The 21482-nt window shown below is 34.4% G+C and overlaps 2 protein-coding genes across 2 annotated transcripts in view; one reads left to right on the top strand and one right to left on the bottom strand.

Moving 5' to 3' along the window:
- The window catches only part of LOC121853527 (procathepsin L-like), a 28187-nt gene extending 27324 nt beyond the window's left edge, over positions 1-863 (top strand). Inside the window, exon 7 of the mRNA XM_042347724.1 lies at positions 845-863. The gene's annotated coding sequence lies outside the window, so the exon portion shown is untranslated. The remainder of the gene's footprint in view (positions 1-844) is intronic.
- LOC121853454 (cytoplasmic dynein 1 intermediate chain 2-like) overlaps positions 1-14676 on the bottom strand; it is a 31802-nt gene extending 17126 nt beyond the window's left edge. The window contains 9 exon segments of the mRNA XM_042347597.1: positions 4655-4812; positions 5828-5945; positions 6043-6102; positions 6105-6158; positions 6455-6572; positions 6896-7027; positions 8242-8424; positions 10731-10887; positions 11669-14676. Of these exon segments, the coding sequence (XP_042203531.1) occupies positions 4655-4812; positions 5828-5945; positions 6043-6102; positions 6105-6158; positions 6455-6572; positions 6896-7027; positions 8242-8424; positions 10731-10887; positions 11669-11819 (1131 nt within the window). The 5' untranslated portion in view covers positions 11820-14676.
- Between the last annotated feature and the right edge of the window lie 6806 nt (positions 14677-21482).

The raw sequence follows: 21482 nt of genomic DNA, 5'->3' as shown, positions 1-21482 counted from the left end.
AGTATAGGATACGATAGCCAAACACAAACAAAGCGCTCCACTGAGTGAGTGTACCCACGAGGCGACCCAAGACACCCCTCCCTCTCGCCCGGGACGGAAACGTTTCGGTATAGAAAATGCGCGCGTCATTTGAAAAAAATCTTGGTCACGACGGTCGCAGTCGTATGTCCCATATGGATGTATGGTCAAAGCAGGTCGTAAGTACCAATGGACATAAGTCCACGTAGTCGTAAGTCGGGGTCTAGCTGTATATATCATGCATAACAGCAGCTCATGTAAGGTGACCCTTTGTAAGGTTTTTATATATATCACTTGTCATCCCATCAAGGAAAACTCACAATATGAGTACAGTACACTGAAACCTCCATCTGATGGTTATAGGCTGTTAGACTGAGGTTTTTATCTAACAGAACCTTGATATAATGGACGTCCTTCTCCATAAAGTCTGTTAAATGGAGGTTCCACTGTACTGAAGGCTTCAAAGAAATTGTAAATTACAAGCATATGCATCTAATTGCACCATCAAGTTGTTGCACTAATTCCATAACTACTATAAAGTATTAAGAGGCTAATTACCGGTGTCCAGGTGAAATTACAAAAACAATGCCTTCAAGAATTCTAGGTTGATTATCCTCCACCTATATATGGTATGTGATTTAAAGAAACAATGCAGCTTGTACATAAAATATTTCCAATAATATAAATCCCACCCTTGAACCACACTGAAAGTTTAACATTTGCATGTCCTGAATGGATATTAAATAAAGAAAATGTAAAAATGAAAAGTATATAATTTCTATACAAATAATGTCAGTATTTATCTTAAAGCAGATTATATCAACAGGTGATGTGTTGCCCTGGTTCTCACAGCCACAGCACCAATGTTCTCACAGCCAAGATTTACCATGTACAGGTTGTACCTCTCTAGTCTGGCAACCTCGGGACCTGACCGGTGCCGCACCATGGAAATTGCCGGACCATGGAAATTCACCCTTTTCCTGGATAGATAGTGACTTGTGCTTATGCTTGGAAGCACTAGCACCACTTTCTCTGCATCATGGTCTCTTTGAAGACATATTGAAGGGTTAAATGTCGTATAGTAGCTTCTCAAATTTAGCGAGTTTTTAATTCAACGTATTGTATTGGAACACACACACAAAAAAATAAATACAAATTTTGACGGCGGAAACTTGAATTTCGACGGGTTTGAACGGCCCGCCAACGTGCAGACGACGTGCATAATCGTGTAAACAGCGTCATTTCTCGTATGTACAAAAGATTCATTATTGTTTATTACTAAATGTCTTTTTTATTGAATTAATGTTTATGTGTGCAAAATGAGCACTACAATTCATTAATAATACGTAGAATATTAAAACACACGAGGAAATGACACAGCATTGTTTTCGTTGATTACAAAACCAGTGACTGACTGGTTCTACATATAAAACTGAAGAAAATAAGACCTTGGCTGTAGCTGTAGTAAAATTAATATGGTTGTTTTAAGTAATGTTATTTAATGTTAATAAATGGAACAATAGAAGTAGCTAACGATAATGGTAAAGAAAAAAGAGAGATCGCGTATGTAAGTGTGCATGCGCACACGTGAAAACATATCGTCATTACTTTACATAAGAATATGAAAGCAACACTTATTTACTGTTCATATATATTTTAATTAATGTTTCTGAATTTGTTTTTATTGAATTAATGTTTGTGTGTGCAAAATTAACAATACAATTTATTAATAATACGTGGAATATTAAAACACACGATGAGACGAGACGGCTGCCGGCATTGTTTATGTTAAAGCTTACAAAACCAGTGACTGATTGGTTCTACATATAAAACTGAAGAAAATAAGACCCTGATTGTAGCTGTAGTAAAATTAATGTAAAAAAATTAATATGGTTGTTTGAAGTACCTGTAATGTTATTTAATGTTAATAAATGGAACAATATAAGTAGCTAACCATTAATGGTAAAAAAAAAAAGTGAGACTGCGCGTATGTAAGTGCGCACATGTGAAAACATATCGTCATTACTCTACATAAGAATATGAAAGCAACACTTATTTACTGCTCATATATATTGAAGGGTTAAATGTTGTACTCTGTATAGACAAGCAGAGAGAGAGAGAGAGAGAGAGCAGCCGAACTGCCGGATGTAAACAAACCTTAATTTCCCGCGGCTTTGTTTTTTTTTTTAATGGGGATTAGCCCACCCGGGCATAGGTCACTGACCCACATTGGGGCCTGAGGGGCAAAAATTTAATACTCCTGTAATAATAATAATAATTCAGATAAGTAAAAAGAAAAAAAAAAAAAAAGCTGCCTATCTACCTATTGGACAAATTAAAATCGTTCCGGACCACGGGAGTTTCCGGACCACAGAATGCCGGACTAGAGAGGTACAAGCTGTATCACAATACAGCCACGCCTTGACTTACGACGGGTTAGGGACCCAAATCCAGGTCGTCAGTCAAAAATGCGAAGATAATACAGTATTACCCCGCTTTACGCGGTTTCACTTTACGTGATTTCTCATATACGTGGTGCCTCGCCAGAACCGAACTTTCACTTTCCGCGGTTCATCTACCCATATACGCGTGAAGTATAATTTTTTTTTATTTAGCTCATAAAATTCATACACATTACCCGGCCAGAATATAATTTGCATTGCTGGAATTCTTACAATTTGATGATCATTTTGAATATAAACATCATAGATTTTGCATTAGACATACAAATTTTAGATCTAATGTTTACTCTGAGTAAATATGTTATCTTTTGTGCAAAATATATGACATTTATATTAAAAATATTCCTGGTCTTACAAAGAATCCAGCAATGTCAATTATATTATCCTAACTTTAGTCTGAGGTATTATTTATTACTAAAAAGGTAAATATTCTGGTTTTCCCACACATTTATCTGGTAGGGAGGGACCGACCGACCATCTGGCACGGTGTGAAGAATATATTTTTTTTTTATTAACTGATATTTGTTTTAGCTCATAAAATTCATACAAATTACCCGGCCAGAATATAATTTACATTGCTGGAATTCTTACAATTTGATGATCATTTTGAATATAAACATCATAGATTTTGCATTAGACATACAAATTTTAGATCTAATGTTTACTCTGAGTAAATATGTTATCTTTTGTGCAAAATATATGACATTTATATTCAAAATGTTCCTGGTCTTACAAGGAATCCAGCAATGTCAATTATATTATCCTAACTTTAGTCTGAGGTATTATTTGTCACTAAAAGTTAAAATTAGTTTTTTCACCCAACATTTCTCTGGTAGGGAGGGAAGGTGGGGGGTGGGGGGGAGGGTTGGGACCGACCGACCATCTGGCGCGGTTGGAAGAGGGGGGAGGCAAGTTGGGGTACTTTGATTGACAGATAGTGTCGTGAAGAATATTTTTTTTTGTATTAACTGAAGATATTTGATTTAGCTCATAAAATTCATACAAATTACTGGACCAGAATATAATTTACATTGCTGGAATTCTTACAGTATGATGATCATTTTGAATATAAACATAATGGATTTTGCATTAGACATACAAATTTTCGATCTAATGTAATAATTTGGTTTACACAAAGCAAGTATTTTATCTTTTGTGCAAAATATATGAAGTTTACATACAAAATATTCCCTGACCTGCAAGGAATCCAGAAATGTCAATTATATTATCCTAACTTTAGTCTGAGGTATTATTTATTACTAAACGTTAAAATCTAGTGTTTCACCCAATCATTTCTCAGAGAGGTAGGGGCCAGTGAGCTGGGAAGGGGGGGGGGGGATTTAAGTCTATTATTTGAATGGACATTAACCTGGCGACTGTATTTCTCTTAAATATTAATTGTGTGAGCACACCATCATAAAATTTAGATGTTATTTTTACTACAACATAGGTATTGTGTCAGAAAAAGTGGAGTTTTGGGGTCGGGCCAGTCTCTATTGGAATTAATCTCATATGTTCTGTTGTTCCATTTACGCGGATTTCACTTTCCGCGGTACCCTGTGGGTTCAATTGACCGCATAAATCGGGGTACTGCTGTACATAGAAAATCTAAAATGGGTCTCTTTTTGTTTTCAGCACCACAAAACTCTCACTTTTAAGCTTGCCAGCCATTTTAAAGGGAATTACAAACGAAAATTTTGTCAGTACACAGCGCAATCACTAACGTCGGGACTTAAAATACGTAATTTGAAACATTTTTGGTACGGCTGGGGCGGTCGTACGTCCGGGTGGTCGTAAGTCGTGTAGATCGTAAGTCGAAGAGTGGCTGTACTTAAAACAATAATGTTACATGAGTTCTATCGTGTTATCATCATCAATTAGCAGCCATGAATAAAACTTAAGTCTAAGCATATGAGGAGAGAATAATTCCTTTTAAGTGTGTACACTAAAAATTAACTGATACGTCTGTTAGAAAATGCAAAGGCCTCTTTGCCTTTTAATGTTATAAGCATTCCAGACAAACAAATTAGTAGTGGGAGCCTACACTGAAACATCAAACTTAAAGTCTTCTTTTATGAAATCAATAACTACATCTTCATGGTCATATTCCCTTTAACTCATACCATACCAAATAAGACAGGATGCACTGCATCTGTGTCAGCACTAACACTTACCTTAACAGACCATAATTTGACAGTCCAGTCAATGGAAGAAGTGAGGAAGAGATGGGAGAAATCAATAAGTCCAGGAGTAGAGTGGGTGCTCATTCCTGTCACAGGACCTTGGTGCCCCTCGTACGCATCAATACCTGCTTTCCTCCCATGGTGACAGGCTGTAACAAGTACTGTCTCGTTACCCAAAAGTTTAAAATTTTTCAAGTACATCTTACAAAGTCCTAACCTACTGTATAAACAATTCAAATATATTTTTTACTCTCCTACAACCCCGTTCTCATTTGACTCAAGGTGGCTGGACTCAATCAAGACCAACAAACTCTCCAGTTGCTTACACTTGAAGGTTGCAAACATCAACTGCACTTGTGACAATCTCCCCAGTTATATGACCACACACACACACAACATATGTATAACCGCCAATCAGGCGATTAGAGGATTTATTGAAACTTGTAACGTTGGACTCAAACATTATAATTTGGTCAAACCTGTTGGATACAATTCCTTTTAGTATTTCACATAAAACATACATAGGCAATCACATAAATGTCTAATCCAATATATATTTACATAACAATCATAGCTATGTAATCAGTCTAATCTTAACACTTATGATGAGTACTTAAGTTTCCATATTATTATGTCGTCACAATGATAAACAAAGCAAAGGACACAGTCTACCTGTGTACACAATAAGTACCAGTTAAACTTACGTGTTGAAAGTCTCAATAGAAACCAAGTTAGGTGTTGCCTCTGTGGTCTGAATAGCTACAGTGATGCACACTGCCGCCTCACCAACCCTCTCTCGATGGGTGAGGGCTGCTGAGTCAGGCGATTATACATAAACAAGCTCCCTTACTACCACCCAACACCTCACCTCTAGGTCTCTCATCTTCAACCATCTCAACACACTACATACTGTATACGGGCAAGCACGCCCAATAAACATGACATGAGTTACAGCCTAACATAACATTTGTTTATATGTCATCATAATTATGTACCGCTTGCAGTAACAATATGACCTCTGTACCACTTTTTGCTACATTCTCACAGTATTTTTATTTTATCCATACCCAAATGGATCACCCTGTATTATCTGAACACTTCAACGCATAAAACTACCTGCCAAATTTTTTAACCCCTAATGATAAATTTTTCTTCAGTACCCACCAGTGAAAACAGCCCCTTCCTCAGAGCCTACAATGAAGTTGGTAAAATCACCATGTGGGAAGGCCATGCACGTTACAGCTACTGCACGGGACTGTTTGTGTTGTAGCTCCATGGACTCCTTCAAAGAACCAAAAAACAGTCAATTTTAGTTTTGCACAATAATGAAATATGAGCACCTACTCGTATCACTACTCTATAAGGTTATGACCACTAACCTGTGGCTGAGACAGCATCTCAAGGGACCATGAACACATCTTGCCATCGGTGCTGACACTTTTATTAAGTTGTGAGCGTTCTGTGTCCCAACAACTTTCATGCAGTAAACTGGATGCTGAAAGGAACACATTATCAAGTGAACAAGTTATTAAATATGACAAGGATTATAGTTTACTGTTTCCAACTGTCAACTATCAACATAATTAATGATACACTAAAGCTTCTTCAAGTGATGGATATATTGTACCACCTTCCAATAAGATGGTACAGTATACAATATGCATCTAACTGCCTCTCTTAAACTATAATGGAAATAAAAGGGGAAATACAAGTAAGGTGACTTATATTTATTAAATCTGTTTGGGGGCAAAAGTAATGTAGAGAGACTGAGGACGAAGGTGGTGTTCTTACTGTGTGAGCTGAAGCTGAGAGGGGACTCCTCTGTACTGCTGTTCCCTTCTGGCTCCTGTTATCCCACAGAACAATCTATCCTGAATATGTTTCTCCAATGATGAGGTTTTGGTGAAATCTGTGTAAAAGAATCGCAAATAAAACAAAGGCATACAGAGAGTAATGTGTATAAAGAAAAGTTAACAAACTCCTTTCTTCCTCAGATGGTTTTCCAGATATGTATCAACCCCTGAGGTGTATGGCAAGTCTATCCTGCCACTCACAACACTTCTATAAATTCAGCTTATATATAAACAATTTCATCATCTTTGTTATTGGTTCACAGCCATTTTCAACGCTTGCATGGGTTAGCCACAATTACCTGATGCCAACTGTTGGGTAAAACCAACACTACCAAAAAAGTTATAAATACATAAGCAACAAGAATCAGTATTACTGTACCTGGCAAAAGTGGCAGACATGACAGGAGACCGGCAATGGAAGATATATTCTGGAGTGTCCTTTTTAAATTTGGTATTCCAGACCAGTGCAACACCATCAGGGTCATGTGGAGAGTCCTCACTGTTATTGTAGCTGAGGGGTGAGGACAACAGTTAGTAGCTGCAGGTCACTAACTTTACATTAACTGGTGACGTATATTTATACTCATTATAATAGGAGGAAAAAAACGAATTCCATAATAATTACACGCAACCATCTTCACAGCTGGGAGAGATCAGGGTTCAAAACAGCAACCCTTAGGATAGCATGTAAGGTATTATATTTACTCAGCCAATACTGTACCTCCAAATGATGCTCTTCTAAAAGAGACTTTAAGGAGTTTTTACAAGCATGCCATATATAAAAAGAGCATACAGTACAATACAGTGCAGTACAGTACAGTACAGTATGGTACAGTACGGTTCAGTACAGTACGGTGCAGTACGGTACAGTACAGTGCAGTGCAGTGCAGCCCTGTTAGCCAGAATCTTTGATCCCTGAAAAAAAAAATTTTATCATTCCAAAAATTTCAAAGAAAAACCTCTGTTCCTGGCATTCGAATGAATAACTAAGCATCATTAATTAACACTAATTAATCAAATTCTAAAGTTTTGAACTTAGATTCTTAACCAGCATGTAGAGAAATACCTTTGTATGAAATTTAAACAAAATCTAAGTTTTGACCACATGTGCCAAAAAGCAAGATACGTAATTGGTCAGGCAAGTTTGGGCCAACAAGCTTCTTGTTTCTGGAAAATAAAAACTAATGTGTTGACATGGTAAAGTTAGTCTATATTCATGAGAATCTATACAGTATATACTTACAGTACACACATACATTTATTGTAGTTCATTTGCAACAAAATTGTGAAATGTACCATCTTATAAAACTGAAAAAGACATTTATTTAAGACTTTGCCATCATGAGGATTTTATACGAAGGAGTAACTGCCATTGTTGCCAGACAATTATGGTGGAGGAACTTCAGGAAAATATATCGTTTATAATTTAATTTAAAAAAATTACTCTCGTTGGGGCGATGCTGCTTGGTGGACCATTTGAAAGTTGCATGTGAATGTGATCTGTTTTGAAATTGTTAAAAAATGATAAGAGTGAGTTAGTTTAGTTCTGCATAAAATACCAAATGACTAGTGGAGCAAACACAAGGGCTTTAATATAAATGTTATAAGAAGTCCCTGCCTCCTAAAACAATACCCAAAGATGGTCCTACATACCCACTGAATAAGTCACATTCCCTATACAGTACAAATAACACTGTACCTTCATTAACCAACACATTTCCTCACCTGGCTACTAAGAGTTCTGGATACTGGGGTGACCAATCCATATAAGTGATGCAACGATTATGTGACCACCTCTCATCAAAGAACCAACTATTATGTGACCACCTCTCATCAAAGAACCAACCATTACGTGACCACCTCTCATCAAAGAACCAACCATTACGTGACCACCTCTTATTAAAGAATCAACCATTACATGACCACCTCTCATCAAAGAACCAACCATTACGTGACCACCTCTCATCAAAGAACCAACCATTACGTGACCACCTCTCATCAAAGAATCAACCATTACGTGACCACCTCTCATCAAAGAATCAACCATTACATGACCACCTCTCATCAAAGAACCAACCATTACGTAACCACCTCTCATCAAAGAACCTATCATTATGTGACCACCTCTCATCAAAGAATCAACCATTACGTAACCACCTCTCATCAAAGAACCAACCATTACATAACCACCTCTCATCAAAGAACCAATCATTACGTGACCACCTCTCATCAAAGAACCAACCATTACGTGACCACCTCTCATCAAATAACCAATCATTACGTGACCACCTCTCATCAAAGAACCAAGCATTACGTGACCACCTCTCGTCAAAGAACCAACCATTACGTGACCACCTCTCCTCAAAGAACCAACCATTACGTGACCACCTCTCATCAAAGAACCAACCATTACGTGACCATCTCTCATCAAAGAACCAACAACCATTACGTGACCACCTCTCATCAAAGAATCAACCATTATATGACCACCTCTCATCAAAGAACCAATCATTACGGGACTACCTCTCATCAATGAACCAATCATTACGTGACTACATCTCATCAAAGAACCAACTATTATCTGGACCAACTCATCAAAGAATCCAACCCATTATGACCTCCTCAAAACCAACAATTACGGATACCCCTCATCAAAGAATCAACCATTACGACCACCTCTCATCAAAGAACCAACATTACGTGACCACCTCTCATCAAAGAACCAATCATTACGTGACCCCTCATCAAAAGAAACCAACCATTACGCAACCACCTCTCATCACGTGCTGAACCAATCACATTGACCACCTCTCATCAAAGAACCAACCATTACAAACCTCTCATCAAAGAACCAACCATCGTGACACCTCTCATCAAAGAACCAACCATTCTCATCAAAGAATCAACCATTAAGTGACCACCTCTCATCAAAGAACCAACCATTACGTAACCACCTCTCATCAAAGAACCAACCATTACGTAACCACCTCTCATCAAAGAATCAACCATTACGTGACCACCTCTCATCAAAGAACCAATCATTACGTGACCACCTCTCATCAAAGAACCAATCATTACGTGACCACCTCTCATCAAAGAACCAACCATTAAGTGACCACCTCTCATCAAAGAATCAACCATTACGTGACCACCTCTCATCAAAGAATCAACCAATCATTACGTGACCACCTCTCATCAAAGAACCAACCATTTACGTGACCACCTCGTCAAAGAGACCAATCATTCTCATCAAAAACCAACCACCTCTATCAAAGAATCAACCATTACATGACCACCTCTCATCAAAGAACCAACCATTACGTAACCACCTCTCATCAAAGAACCTATCATTATGTGACCACCTCTCATCAAAGAATCAACCATTACGTAACCACCTCTCATCAAAGAACCAACCATTACATAACCACCTCTCATCAAGAACCAATCATTACGTGACCACCTCTCATGACCACCTCTCATCAAATAACCAATCATTACGTGACCACCTCTCATCAAAGAACCAAGCATTACGTGACCACCTCTCATCAAAGAACCAACCATTACGTGACCACCTCTCCTCAAAGAACCAACCATTACGTGACCACCTCTCATCAAATAACCAATCATTACATGACCACCTCTCATCAAAGAACCAACCATTATGTGACCACCTCTCGTCAAAGAACCAACCATTACGTGACCACCTCTCCTCAAAGAACCAACCATTACGTGACCACCTCTCATCAAAGAACCAACCATTACGTGACCATCTCTCATCAAAGAACCAACTATTCAAGGATAATTTTACTCCTCCGTTCTCATTTATTAAAGATAAATGTGAATTAGTTTTCTAGGAGTTAAAGGAGGAAACAATAATAGTAATAATATCAATAATAAATAAATAATAAAAATGTTAATGCACTTTTGAGTTAATTACCTTTCAGTGCTATATTTTCCATTGAATGATAAAATTAAAAAAATTAAAAATAAATAAATAAAGAAAACAAATAAATACATCAAATAGTAACAGGACGAATAGAAACTAATGTTATACAGCCACAGTACTCTTACCACCCGCTGCCTCACATGGTAACAGCATTTTGAGGTTTTTACAAAAATCTCCAGAAAAAAATAAGAAATCAGATATCACACATACAAAATTATGGGAATATTTTCTATCCAACCATAAAATAGCAGTACGGTATAGTACATACGCTTCACCGTCCTCCTCATAGTCGTGTGAATAATCCACAAAAATGTTGGTATCTTCAGCTAGTGCTCGCTCCATGACACGTGTCGAGCGATCAAAGAAGCTGTGGAATTCTTCTGTCATCATCAACATCTGTTTCTCTTCGTCCGATAACTCGCAAGCTGACATACAAAAAAAAAAAAATCAGGAAAGAAAACTACTCCCTAGTCTATGTTGCCACACACTATACTGTATATAACAGACTACAGTTCTCCGAGGTTTGTACAATACATACAATAAATTTCCCTCTTAATTGGACACTAACACAAATCTGTCTTATAGACGAATACCCAAATATGATCGAGAAATTATTGATATCATTTACTGCACTCTCATCAAATGCTATGGGTAAGATATTTCATAAATGAATCATTGCAAATCCAAACCCTGAAATATAAATCTAAGATTATTTTTTCTTTTACATTAATGACTTTCTAATTATGGTACAGAACAAATGGGGCATTCCGGATATTAGGGATGACCTCGACGTGTATGTAAGAATCCGTTTTGTGTGGTTTATGTGTCCAGTCTGTATAACAGTGAACCATAGCCCTATAATGGTCAAATCTGCATGCCTATTTTATTTGATTTTTACAGCATTGTGTTGTAATAGAATCCCCTAAGTAGGTTTTTTAGTTACTATTTGGCTGTCCTTAAAGAAAAGAAAATATCCTGCTACTTTCCATAAATCAGATAACTTAAATGTTAAAAGTGAACATTCCCCTCAGCTGTTTCCAATCAAATATTCAGATCAAGACTGTATACTACACAGTGAAACCTCTATTTAATGGACTATATAGACGTGAAATTCTGTCATATCGAGGATCCGTTAGAGGTGAAAACCCCATCTCGGGGATTATATGGAGAGAGGAGTCAGTTATATGGAGGTTTCACAGCACTTACGAGGTTGTGGCTTTTCCCGTTCCATCTTCTTCTCTGCTTCCGTCGCCAATGCCGGCTTTGCATCCTGCACGGTCGGCATGCCGGTAGGCAGTAACCCCAGGGGAAGGTGATGGTTGTGATCTCCTCTGTATATAGGGGGAGTATTCAGCATGGTGAGGGAGTTGTCCTCCTCTTCAGCTTGCGGGTCATCATAAGTGAGAACTACATGGTAAATAAGCCTGCACCTACTACTACCAACACTTACTGTACTTTATAACTAAAATGTTTGCAGAAATTATCTATGCAGCATGAAATTTCAGAACTAAATCAAATAAAAACAGCAAAACAGTACAGTGCTCAATCATTTAAAAAGATAAAGAAATCCAGACTACAGTACCAAAGGTCTCGAGTTAATCATTAGTCCCTGTTTTACTCATACAGTATTAGGAAAATAACTATTGTTCAAGTGATTCTTGAACAGTTAAACTTTTACATCAGGAAGAACATGACTAAAGTCTTAAAAATGTATCTTCATCATTTAGTTAAAAAACTATTCTTAAACTTTACTAATTACTATGAGGTATATAGAGAAAATACAGTTGTGTTTATTATCTTAATATTAATTGCTACATGTGGTATACTGTGCTTGATAAGGAGACAAATTGTGTGCTTTGCCAAAATGGCATTTCTTATAATAGGTGATGAATAGAGAGAATTATTGATATTAAATATGCAATATTGAAAAAAGAGAAGTAATATTTAAAAAGAACTTAGAATCCCATAACATTCACTTACCAACTGAGAAAGTACTAAAGATTTACATGAAATAGTTTAACAATAGATATCTGAGGGAACTAGAGGGTGAAGATAGAGATTTTTATCCTTATTAAACAAGAGCTGAATTTATAAATAAAACTTGTGTCAATATAAACTGAAACACTTACATTCCTCTACCACACGTCACACTTGTAAGTGACTGACGCGTTGGGTAACAGTGGCTCTCCACAAGAGGCTACAGGGAGGGGGAGGTTCCTACGCCAAAACAACAAAAACGGCCACAAAAAGTTAGTGCGTCTCACTAAAACAAGCCACGCAATTCCAGCCATGCTAGAACTGAGCACAGAGGCCTTCCCTGTTAGTCAACACTGCCGGTCTCACTAAATGAATTATTGTAATGCACTTCTCTCTCTTTTAATGGAAAAATAAATACAGGATTGAAGGGAGGAACCCGGGAATATTCTTAGTTATCACCTCCATCCCACACCTTCCTTCCAGGCTAAAGAGATGAGGCTACAATAATGTCAAGGTTATTTTCACTTAAGACATTTGTCAACATGTTCTCATAACATAACATCATTAGAGTAAAACTTGCTAAAAATGCCTAACTTGCTGATTTTTACTTCGTCACCTTTTAGGGCTTGTAAACCCTTAAAAAATACTCATATTGTGGCAAATCATACAACAAGACTCACAGTATATTTGGCAACAAATAACTGTTTTACTTAGATACCAATCATGTAAATAATTAGCACATACACAATACAGTAGTAAGAGGAGAGAGAAAAACTAGTTTTGTTACAGAATAAAAAAAATAAAAAATCTATTTCCATGTCACAAGTGACCAAGAAATAAGTTGAACATGATTGGTTGGCTCTTGCTTAAGATGCACTGGACTGTTAGCATTGTTTGAACCATTGTACTGTGAGAAGGGAAGTGGTGGTGAGGGCATGACTTACAGGGTTCCTTCTGATCTAGTGAAGAATGGGTCTCAAAAACCTGACAGCTTATGTCACATTAACTTAGTTCCCTCTTAACTAAGGCAAATAAATTCCTGCTTTAACTGTGATTCTGTGCCACTGTGCTTTCATATCCATAAATCTACATCATAATTAAACTTACGAGGCAAATAACAAATTTTTTATTCATATTAGCACTGTTTCAAAGTCTTACCCTCAAAACAAGGGACATGGATTTTGGTGTTACTTTATACTTACTAAAACTTACAAACCAAACATACTGCGAGTCCATCTATTATTGTTAAGTCAGTTATAAAGGCTGAGTACCAGGTTTAAGGCATTAAGTATTTCATCACATTATAGGAAAAAATTCTTTATATGAACATTCTTAGTGCAGTATGTCTATACAGACACAAACCTCATTTTCTTTACAAAATTATATATACAATAGAACTTCATACTTGAACATCAATATTTCAGACACCCAGAGAAATGTGACCCCGATGGATGGACTTGGCTATTTTTTAATACAGTACTGTGTAAAAAGCAATTTACAGTACACATGTTCAAAAATAGTATTTATAAAAAAAAATTCCAATGTAATGATCCTGCACTACAAACTCAAGGTCCATTTAAACCAGCTCACAGAATTAGGATAATTTAGAACATGCCGGGTATTTCACCAATTATTTCTAACACTGATCACTGTACACACACCTGTGCATGCGGTGGCTGAGAGGGGAGCCACAGAGTCAGCCACAGGTGACTACAGTGTGGGTCACAGAGTTTGGAAGTGTTGCATCAGCCACAGGGATAGATACCTGGGTCATATGAGGAGACCAGTCATCAAAAAGACAGGCTCATAGATAACTGTGCACCAGCATGAGGTTAAGCTTTAAATCATCAAATTATAACTAATAATGCAGGTAACACCAGAGTTATCCGAGGACATCATTGAATCTGGTATTGTACAGAGTCACCACTTCTGCTCAGGGTCCACCTCAGTCTCAGAGAATAGAAAAGTAAAATAGTATTTTACAGCTTCAGTTAAAACAAAAAGAAGGATAACTACCAATGCACTGTTCTCACATTTTCACTGAAATGTTTCTATGTTTGTGCTACTTAACTGTAAATTCTAATTGTGTATCTCACTGAACACAGAACTGTACAGTGCTGTAGATTTTCTGAAAGTAAGCGGAAAAGCTTCCTATCCTGGAGAAAATATCTAATCAGATTCTTCAGAACAGCACAGATTCTGAAACTTCTTTGCCCTATATTAGTCTAAATTACTGATGTTCTACTATATATATATATATATATATATATATATATATATATATATATATATATATATATATATATATATATATATATATATATATATATATATATATATATATATATATATATATATATATATATATATATATATATATATATATATATATATATATATATATATATATATGTTGACAACTTTATCCTAAATCCTAAATAGAGTAAGTATTTTGCTTTTCAGAATGGTTATTTTTTTTAATATATATATATATATATATATATATATATATATATATATATATATATATATATATATATATATATATATATATATATATATAGTATATATATATATATATATATATATATATATATATATATATATATATATATATATATATATATATATATATATATATATATATATATATATATATATATATATATATATATATATATATATATATATGTGTATTAGCCCACCCGGGCATAGATCACTGACCCACATTGGGGCCTGGGGGTCTAAAATATAATAAAAATTATAATAATAATAATAATTCATTGGTCTAGGTCGTGTTTCTCACTTTTGATCTTTTTTTCATTCTTGTATTTCTTTACTGTATTATTATTTTATTATTACAGTATTATTGTTATTATTATTATTAATAATTTTATTAATAATTTTATAATTATATTTTATTAAAATTATTATTATTATTATTATTATTATTATTATTGTACAGTGACCCCTCCGTTAACGAACTCAATCCGTTCCAGAAGGTCGTTCGTTAACCGAAAACTTCGTTAACCCATTGTTTCAATGGGTTTTTGGGTAATTGGTTCCAGCTCACCGAAAATTTCCTAAATTCAACAAAAATGGTAGAAAAGTTCACTTACTTTGAGGTGTGTATGTAGAAGGTTCCTGGATGATGATGATGATGATGATGGGATTTAGAATGGGGGTGGAGGAGAAGGAAGAAGAGAAGGCATTGGGGTGGAAGAGAAGTCACCCCATGGCGCCATTTCACCCATAAAATTTTAGCTCTCTGGTGTAATTCAAGATTATTTTCTTTAAATCAACACTGCACTGCATTATATATTGTCAATATGTAAAATATATTTCAAAATGACCAATAATTTGCTTGGAAACACAGAAAAAAAGGGTTTAGTTGAAGAGAGTCTCAAGCAAGATGTTACCTCCAGTGAAAACAGAGAGAGACTAACTCCTGTTTGCTGTGTTAACAGGCTGGATGCCGTGCATTAAACTAGTCACTTTACCTTCAATTATGTTCAATAATTGTTAAAATGACTAAAAAATTGAATATTAAACTTTTAAAATTATTGAATAGTATAAACTTCTTGATATTTACTAAAATAGTAAGGAATTTAAGCCCTAGAACCGATTAATGTATTGACGGACTGATACTAAAGCTGGTTGCCCGGTCAGTGCAAGCGAAAACATGTTGAGGTCGGTTCGTAAGAACTTCGTTAACCGAATTTTTTTTCGTTAACCGAATTGAAGATCCTTATGGAAGGCAGTTCGTTAATCGAAATTACGCTAACCGAGGTGTTCGCTAAACAAGGGTCACTGTAATCATTATTATTATTTTATTTTGGTGTATTTTTATTAAAAATTTTTATTTACTATGAATAATTATTATTATTATTACTTTCGCCCCAGGCCCCCGGCGTGGGTCAGTGATCTGTGCCTGGGTGGGCTAATAACCCCGTTAAAAAAAAAAAAAAAAAATGCCCCACAGAAAACTTCGGTTTTAGAGCTTTCGGTTTTAAAAAAAAAAAAAAAAAATATATATATATATATATATATATATATATATATAATATATATATATATATATATATATATATATATATATATATATATATATATATATATATATATATATATATATCTATATATTATATATATATATATATATATATATATATATATATATATATATATAAATATATATATATATATATATATCTATATATATCTATATATATATATAAAAAAAAAAAAAAAAAAAAAAAAAATTATATATATATATATATATATATATATATATATATATATATATATATATATATATATATATATATATATATATACAGTGGGTATGCTATAACTTAACGGATCCTACTACGAATATTCCTATAACGAACAGTTTTACCAATAAAATTGAGAATGCTATAACGAACGAAACTCCTACAACGAACATTATTTAATTTTTTTAATAATTGTTTTTTTATTACAAGTATTAATGATGTTCATTATTACAGGGGTTTAGATGCATATTTATGCACTTTTTAATTTTTACAATTTTATATTGTATTTTTCAGTAAGTGGTTGTATTTGGGGCCTGAAACTTAATTAACCCTAATCTAACGAATGCTATAACTTAACAAGGTTCTAGAACCAATTAGATTCGTTATAGCATAACCTATTATATATATATATATATATATATATATATATATATATATATATATATATATATATATATATATATATATATATATATATATATATATATATATATATATATATATATATATATATATATATATATATATATATATATATATATATATATATACAAAGTTGTACTCACTTAACGCGTCAATTGACCCAGAGGGTCCCGTGTTAAGTGAAACCGCTGCTATGAATAACAGAACATATGGGATTAATTCCAATAGAACCCAGCCCACCCCCAAACTCCACTCTTTTGACGACAAAAACTATGTTGTAGTAAAATAACATCTTAATTTTATGATGGTACATGCACACAATTAATACTTAAGAGAAATAGAGAAATACAGTCGCTAGTTAATGTCCATTCAAATAATGGACTCAACTCCCTCCCCTTCTCACACTACACTCACTGGCTCTTCCTCTGAGAAATTTTTTGGGGAAAACCAGGTATAGTAATAAATAATTCCTCAAACTAAAGTTAGGATAATATAATTGACATTGCTGATTCCTTGTAAGACCAGGAATATTTTGAATATAAATGTCATATATTTTCAAAGATAACATATTTACTCAGAATAAACTTACATCTAAAATTTGTATGTCTAATGAATCTATGATGTTTATATTCAAAATGATCAGCAAATTGTAAGAATTCCAGCAATGTAAATTATATTCTGGCCGGATAATTTGTATGAATTTTATGAGCTAAAACAAATATCTTCAGTTAAAAAAAAAAATATTCTTCGACACTATCTGTCAATCAAAGTACCCCACCTTGCCTTCCCCTTCCAACCGCGTGGTCAGTCCCAACCCTCCCCCACCCCCCCACCACTCCATTCAAGAGTTTTAACATTTAGTATTAAATAATACCTCAGATTAAAGTTAGATAATATAATTGACATTGCTGATTCCTTTGTAAGACCAGGAATATTTTGAATATAAATGTCATATATTTTGGACAAAAGATAAATATAATTATCTAGAGAACAATTTTTATCTAAAATTGTATGTTTAATGCAAAATATATGTTGTTTATATTCAAAATGATCACCAAATTATAAGAATTCCAGCAATGTAAATTATATTCTGACCGGGTAATTTGTATGAATTTTATGAGCTAAAACAAATATCTTCAGTTAATAAAAAAAAATAATTCTTCACGGGGTAACAGATGGTCGGTCGGTTGGTCCTCCCTCCCCCACCCCCCACCCCCACCAACCGTCCCAAGGAGATGTGTGGGATAAACTACTAAATTTAATAAATAATACCTCAAACTAAAGTTAGGATAATATAATTGACATTGCTGGATTCCTTGTAAGACTAGGAATATTTTGAATATAAATGTCATATATTTTGGACAAAAGATAACATAATTACTCTAGAGAACAATTTTTATCTAAAAATGTATGTTTAATGCAAAAATATATGTTGTTTTATATGATCACCTATAAGAATTCCAGCAATGTAAATTATATTCTGGCTGGGTAATTTGTATGAATTTTATGAGCTAAAACAGGCAGTCAGGCAGGGTGGCGGTGGGGGTGGGTGCAATCTAAAATGGCTTCAGCCGACACTCACCGCGCATATGATGAAAAAAATGCCACAAGTATAAAGTTCAGCTTTTGGCAAGGCAATCACAGAGCGAAAAACCTATGAAAGCGCTACGGGTAATACTGTATATATATATATATATATATATATATATATATATATATATATATATATATATATATATATATATATATATATATATATATATATATATATATATATATATATATATATATATATATATATATATATATATATATATATATATATATATATATATATATATATATATATATATATATATATATATATATATATATATATATATATATATATATATATAATATATAAAAAGCAAGTAAATCACTGTAGGTGCCAAGGATCAGGTATAGCGATAATCATAAGTGAAAGAAAAAAAACAAAAAAAAACAAAAAAACCAGGGTGACCCCCACGATCCAAATCTTTTTCACAAATTGTCAGTAATCGTTACACCAAATTCATGTTGAATGCTTCGCATGTTTAATATGACTAGACTTATGATGTTCCTACTATCAATTGAATTACATGGTCAATATTGAGGAGGCTGCATTTATAAAGTTCCTTGCAAGGAATGTAATATGTTTTACTTAGGCCAGACAGGTAAAAGATCTTGCAACTAGAATTAAACAACACAAATACAGTGTTAGGACAGGCCAAGAATCCAATGCTCTGTTTGTTCATTTGAGGGATAACAAGCATTGCATTGACTGGGATAATGCCTCCTCAATATTACCATGTCATTCAATTGATAGTAGGAACATCATAGAATCTAGTCTTATTAAACATACCAAGCATTCAACATGAATTTGAGTAACGCATGTACAAGCTGGACAATTTTGTAATTAAGAAGATTTGTGATCAGGTGAGAAGGCCGGGTCACTTGACCATCTGACCTGACCACCAACTGTTGTGTGCTATTTAAAGATTAGTAGGTCATTACCTAATACCTGACCATTGTGGACCTGGTCTCACCCTCCCTGTATATATACACCTTGATTTGTATTACTCTCTAGTCTGTACTCACCCTGAAGATGTGAATTACACAAAGCTTTGGGAACTTCGTTTTCTTCTTTCTTCCTGTGGTTATCAGCATATATATATATATATATATATATATATATATATATGTTAGTGGTACCCCCACTTAACGCGGTCAATTGAACCCAGAGGGTCCCCTGCTAAGTGAAAACCGCTGCTATGAATAACAGAACATATGGGATTAATTCCAATAGAACCCAGCCCCACTCCCAAACCCACTTTTTGACGAACAAATAACTATGTTGTAGTAAAAATAACATCTTAATTTTTATGATGGTACATGCACACAATTACTTAAGAGAAATACAGTCGCTAGTTAATGTCCATTCAAATAATGGACTCAACTCCCTCCCTCCTCTCACACTACAGTACACAGCCAGTTAACAGATGGTCGCACGGGTCCTCCCTCCCCCCACCCCCACCAACCGTCCCAAGGAGATGTGTGGGATAACCTCAAACTAAAGTTAGAAAATAATTGACATTGCTGGATTCCTTGTAAGACCAGGAATATTTTGAATATAAATGTCATATATTTTTCACAAAAGATAACATACTTACTCAGATTAAACATTTTATCTAAAAATTGTATGTTTAATGCAAAAAATGTTGTTTATATTAAAAAATGATCACCAAATTATAAGAATTCCAGCAATGTAAATTATATTCTGGCCGGATAATTTGTAAGGAATTTTATGAGCTAAAACAAATATCTACAGTTAATAAAAAAAAAATATATTCTTCAACACTATCTGTCAATCAAAGTACCCCACCTTGCCTCCCTCTTCCAACCGCCAGGTCAGTCCCAACCCTCCCACCACCCCCCACCAATCCTCCATTCAAGAGTTTTAACATTTAGTAATAAATAATACCTCAGATTAAAGTTAGGATAATATAATTGACATTGCTGGATCTCTTTGTAAGACCAGGAATATTTTGAATATAAATGTCATATATTTGGACAAAAGATAACATACTTACCAGATTAAACATTTTATCTAAAATTTGTATGTTTAATGTAAAAAAATATGTTGTTTATATTCAAAATGATCACCAAATTATAAGAATTCCAGCAATGTAAATTATATTCTGACCGGTAATTTGTATGAATTTTATGAGCTAAAACAAATATCTTCAGTTAATAAAAAAAATAATTTCTTCACGGGTAACAGATGGTCGGTCGGTTGTCCCTCTCCCTCCCCCCACCCCCACCAACCGCCCCAAGGAGATGTGTGGGATAACCACTAAATTTTAATAAATAATACCTCAAACTAAAGTTAGGATAATATAATTGACATTGCTGGATTCCTTGTAAGACCAGGAATATTTTGAATATAAATGTCATATATTTTGGACCAAAAGATAACATACTTACTCAGATTAAAACATTTTATCTAAAAATTGTATGTTTAATGCAAAAATATGTTGTTTATATTCAAAAATGATCACCAAATTATAAGAATTCCAGCAATGTAAACTATATTCTGGCCGTAATTTGTATGAATTTACATTAAAACAGGCAGTCAGGCAGGGTGGCGGTGGGGGTGGTGTAATCTAAAAATAGCTCTCGAGCCGGACACCTCACCGCTGTTGCTGTGGAAAAATCCACACGCTATGAAGTAGTACAGCTGCAAGGCACACAGCATGTAAAATGCTCGCATGGAAGAGGCAGTATATGCAGTAAACGTAAAATATGATATGCGCACAGAAGCGGTA

The sequence above is a fragment of the Homarus americanus genome, unplaced genomic scaffold (assembly GCF_018991925.1).
Source record: "Homarus americanus isolate GMGI-L3 unplaced genomic scaffold, GMGI_Hamer_2.0 scaffold4896, whole genome shotgun sequence".
In the NCBI taxonomy this organism is placed as follows: domain Eukaryota; kingdom Metazoa; phylum Arthropoda; class Malacostraca; order Decapoda; family Nephropidae; genus Homarus; species Homarus americanus.
Note: the sequence above shows the minus strand (reverse complement) of the source record. Positions and strands in the feature narration are given on the sequence as shown.